Here is a 3,515-nt window from a genome sequence, read left to right on the forward strand (position 1 = left end):
TCTGAAAAGAATCCTTTGGAAGATCTGAAGAAATATGTGACACAAACAATTAAAGTGCCCTGTAATTTACAGGTAAATTCCATACTTACCTGCACCCAGTATTCTGTCTACCCATATTTCAAAAATAAAATTACCTCATCTATTTCATCCTGTTTTGCTGCATTTATCTAATAAATTCCTTGTAACCAGAAGTGCTGGTAAATTTTAAAAACATTTAAAATATTACTGGTGGATATCGGGTTTGTCATCAGTTTATCCCGACTTTGGAAGAGGGTCCAGGAGCTAATATTTTCTCGCTCTTTGCAAAGAATCCAAAATTCATGATTGCCATTGACTTCAATACAAGATATTTAATCCTGGCAAATTCCAGCTTTGTTTGAATAAAAATGGCTCTCCTCTAATTGTGGGTTTTGATAAAGCTAATTTTGGTGTGCTATCCAGTGGGCTGCCTCGGAGAGAGAGAGGCTAGCAATATTTCTGATACAGAGAATGGCTTAAAGATAACCAAAGGAAAGATAGGAGCTGGGAAAATAACCACCAAGGATGTTGGTGACTCAGAAACCAAAGAATTTTTCAGAAAAAAATGCATGAAAAGAGCTATTTGGGCAGATTGTGACTCGATTCATCAGAATATTTGGGTGGGGACTTTATTTTGGGTCTCCAGGAGGCGACATGAGAAGCTAAAACCTAGATGCTGGAAGTTTCTAAGCGTTACTAGGGAAGGAACTGGCCTGAGAGGGCTTCTATGACATAAGCAGAGCCTGGATGATGTCACAGAGCACTGGGCTGAGGTTGCACATCTCTTCCACTTGGGGCACTTGACTCCTTGAAGGTGGGTTCACTAGTTTCGAAGTGGTGTGTGAAAGCCAGTTCATCTCCTGAACCCCACAATTGTTCCACAGGCTTTTAGTGCCTGACCGCTTTCAGAAGACAGAATCTGGACGACTAGGACATTTTCTTTCGGTAAATACGTTTATGAAGATAACTGGGACCCTGTAGCACAGAAAGCTAATAGTTTCCCCTCATACAGCGAGTAACTTTATGTTCTAACGTCTTCCTCGTTTGAGAGATAGGCAGATGGTCTAGGCTAGTCAGTCTCCGGAGTTTATTATCCTTTGCTAACAATATCTAATTCATAATTCTACTAAAATGCCAAAGCGCCTCTCTGTGCCTGTGCATTTTAGGAGATAATATTTCTTTTTTGATGTTGTTTTTTCTTTTTTTTTTTTTTTTCGGAGATGAGGACCGAACCCAGTGCCTTGTCCTTGCTAGACAAGTGCTCTACCACTGATCTAAATCCCAACCCCAGGTGACATTATTTATAAATGGCTGTTGTTGCCTAGACAAAAGACTCTTGTTGCGGTCGAAGATGCAACAGCATCGCGGAATAAACCTGGGGGGCGGGGCTAGGTATGGATGCACAATACAGAAAGTCAGTGGACTGGTGTGCTGTGTCTCTGGGCAGATACTTGTGGATGTTGCCACATAGCTCACAGTTAGAGGGTAGAAGAGGGGTGTGGCCACCCTTCTGGATCCTTTGTTATCCTTTCTCCTTTGTTATCCTATTGTTTCCTTGCTTAAGTGGGGGACAGGGATACTTAATCCCACACTGACCTAGCCATTGAAGGAGAGGTTCCTCAGCAGAGGCAAAGTCTGAATATGTTATTCTGAGCTGTAGAGAACTATTTGTTCATTTCCCTTTGAACTTTAGATTTTGGTTTTTGAAACAGGGTTTTTCTGTGGGTAGCTTTGGCTATCCTGGAACTAACTCTGTAGACCAGGCTGGCCTTGATCTCACAGAGGTCTGCCTCCCTCTGCCTCTTGAGTCCTGGAATTAAAGGTGTGCTCCACCATTGCCCAGCCCTCCTTTGAACTTCTGATTATGACAGAATTAGATTCAGATGCTCAAACCTGTTTACCATCACCTTCTTCACCTGCTCCAAAGTTCTCTTAGACAAGAGCCTTGGTCCAGTGCCCTCCCCACCCCAGCCCCATTGTTCTTGCAGGCACTCATATGACAGAGGCAACAGCATTGTGTCTGGTTTAAGCAGGGGAGCTCTTCAAACCCAGGCCATGGGCAAGTATGAAGCCTGAACACAGAACGATAGCCACAAGACAGTGGACCAGGAGTGCCGTGGCCTACCACACTAGGTCTACAGGCATGAAGAAGAGGATGTCTCTGAGGAGGATGAGCACACCATCCTTCCAAAAGCGGAGGAGGGGGAGGCCTTCTCCCCAGGCCCTGGGGAACATTGTGGGCTGCAGAATTTCTCATGGATGGAAGGAAGGTGATGATACCATCACTCAATGGAAGGCCATTGTTTTAGATCAACTGCCAACAAATCCCTCTCTCTATCTGGTCAAGTATGATGGAATTGACTGTGTCTACGCACTTGAACTTCAAAGCGATGAGAGGATTTTAAACCTTAAGGTCTTGCCTCACAAAGTAGTTTTTCCTCAAGTGAAAGATGCCCATCTCGCAAGTGCCATGGTTGGCCGAGCTGTGGAGCATAAATTTGAGGGCAAACATGGCTCTAAGGACATCTGGAGGGGGATGGTCCTAGCCCAGGTGCCGATCATGAAGGACTCGTTTTACATCACGTACGAAAAAGATCCACTCCTATACATCTACCAGCTACTGGATGATTACGCAGAAGGTAACCTCCGTATCATTCCAGAAACTCCTCCAGCAGAGGTGAAGTCAGACATTGACAGCGACATCTTAACAGGTCAATGCATGCAGTACACCAGAAGTGACGGGTCCAAAAAGATAGGCAAAGTCATTTTCCAAGTTCTAGCCAAGCCTTCCGTGTACTTCATCAAGTTTGATGGCGACGTCCTCATCTACGTCTATAATCTGGTGGAAAAGATCCATTAAGGTGAAATTCACAAAGTGTGGGGGACCTGGATGGGTAATTTATAGGATTGGGGGAAAATGTTTGTTTTTCTTTGTTTCAGATACCCAAGGGCCTTTGACAACCCCAGTGTCTTTTCCAGTGGAATTTGTTTTTGCTGTAAAAATTAAAATGTGAGATGTGATGTGTTGTTTGTGAACACTTTGGTGGAGGAGATGGGCTTTGGTGGATGGAACATGGAGGGGAAGCCGGAAAGGTCAAGGCTGTAACAGTAAGTCTAATGTCACATAGGCTAAAACAAGCAGGACTGAGCTGTTCTGGTATTTAGGGAGAAAAAAGAACTGGAGATGAGGCTTAGAGGAGAAGGGATGGCACAGGAAAAAAAAAGATGGATGTTTAGGAAGCAGTGGAGAGGGCCCAGAAATAGATAGACTCTCTGTGGTGAAGTTTGAGGGAGAAACAGACAGTTGGGGAAAGAGTGGCAGGTAACAGGGAGGTGGTCTTGGAACTCAAGTGGAAACCCAATAAACTGATCCAAGCAGACTCAGAATCAGAGAAGATCAGGTTTTGTTTACTAACGAAACCTAATGAAACCTGTTTCTCATATGTAGATGTATTATTTTTAATTATGTGGGTGGGGGCAGGGCATGAATAGAGGAG

General features: G+C 44.1%; 1 protein-coding gene across 1 annotated transcript; it reads left to right on the top strand.

Annotated features, from left to right (window-relative positions):
* Positions 1–799: 799 nt before the first annotated feature.
* LOC103694726 (Y-linked testis-specific protein 1-like) lies at positions 800–3,039 on the top strand. Its single transcript, NM_001429715.1, is given in 2 exon segments — positions 800–963; positions 2,052–3,039. A coding segment is annotated over 1 exon segment (795 nt). The 5' UTR covers positions 800–963; positions 2,052–2,083; the 3' UTR covers positions 2,879–3,039.
* Positions 3,040–3,515: the final 476 nt, after the last annotated feature.

The sequence above is a fragment of the Rattus norvegicus genome, chromosome Y (assembly GCF_021556685.1).
Source record: "Rattus norvegicus strain SHRSP/BbbUtx chromosome Y, alternate assembly SHRSP_T2T, whole genome shotgun sequence".
Lineage (NCBI taxonomy): Eukaryota > Metazoa > Chordata > Mammalia > Rodentia > Muridae > Rattus > Rattus norvegicus.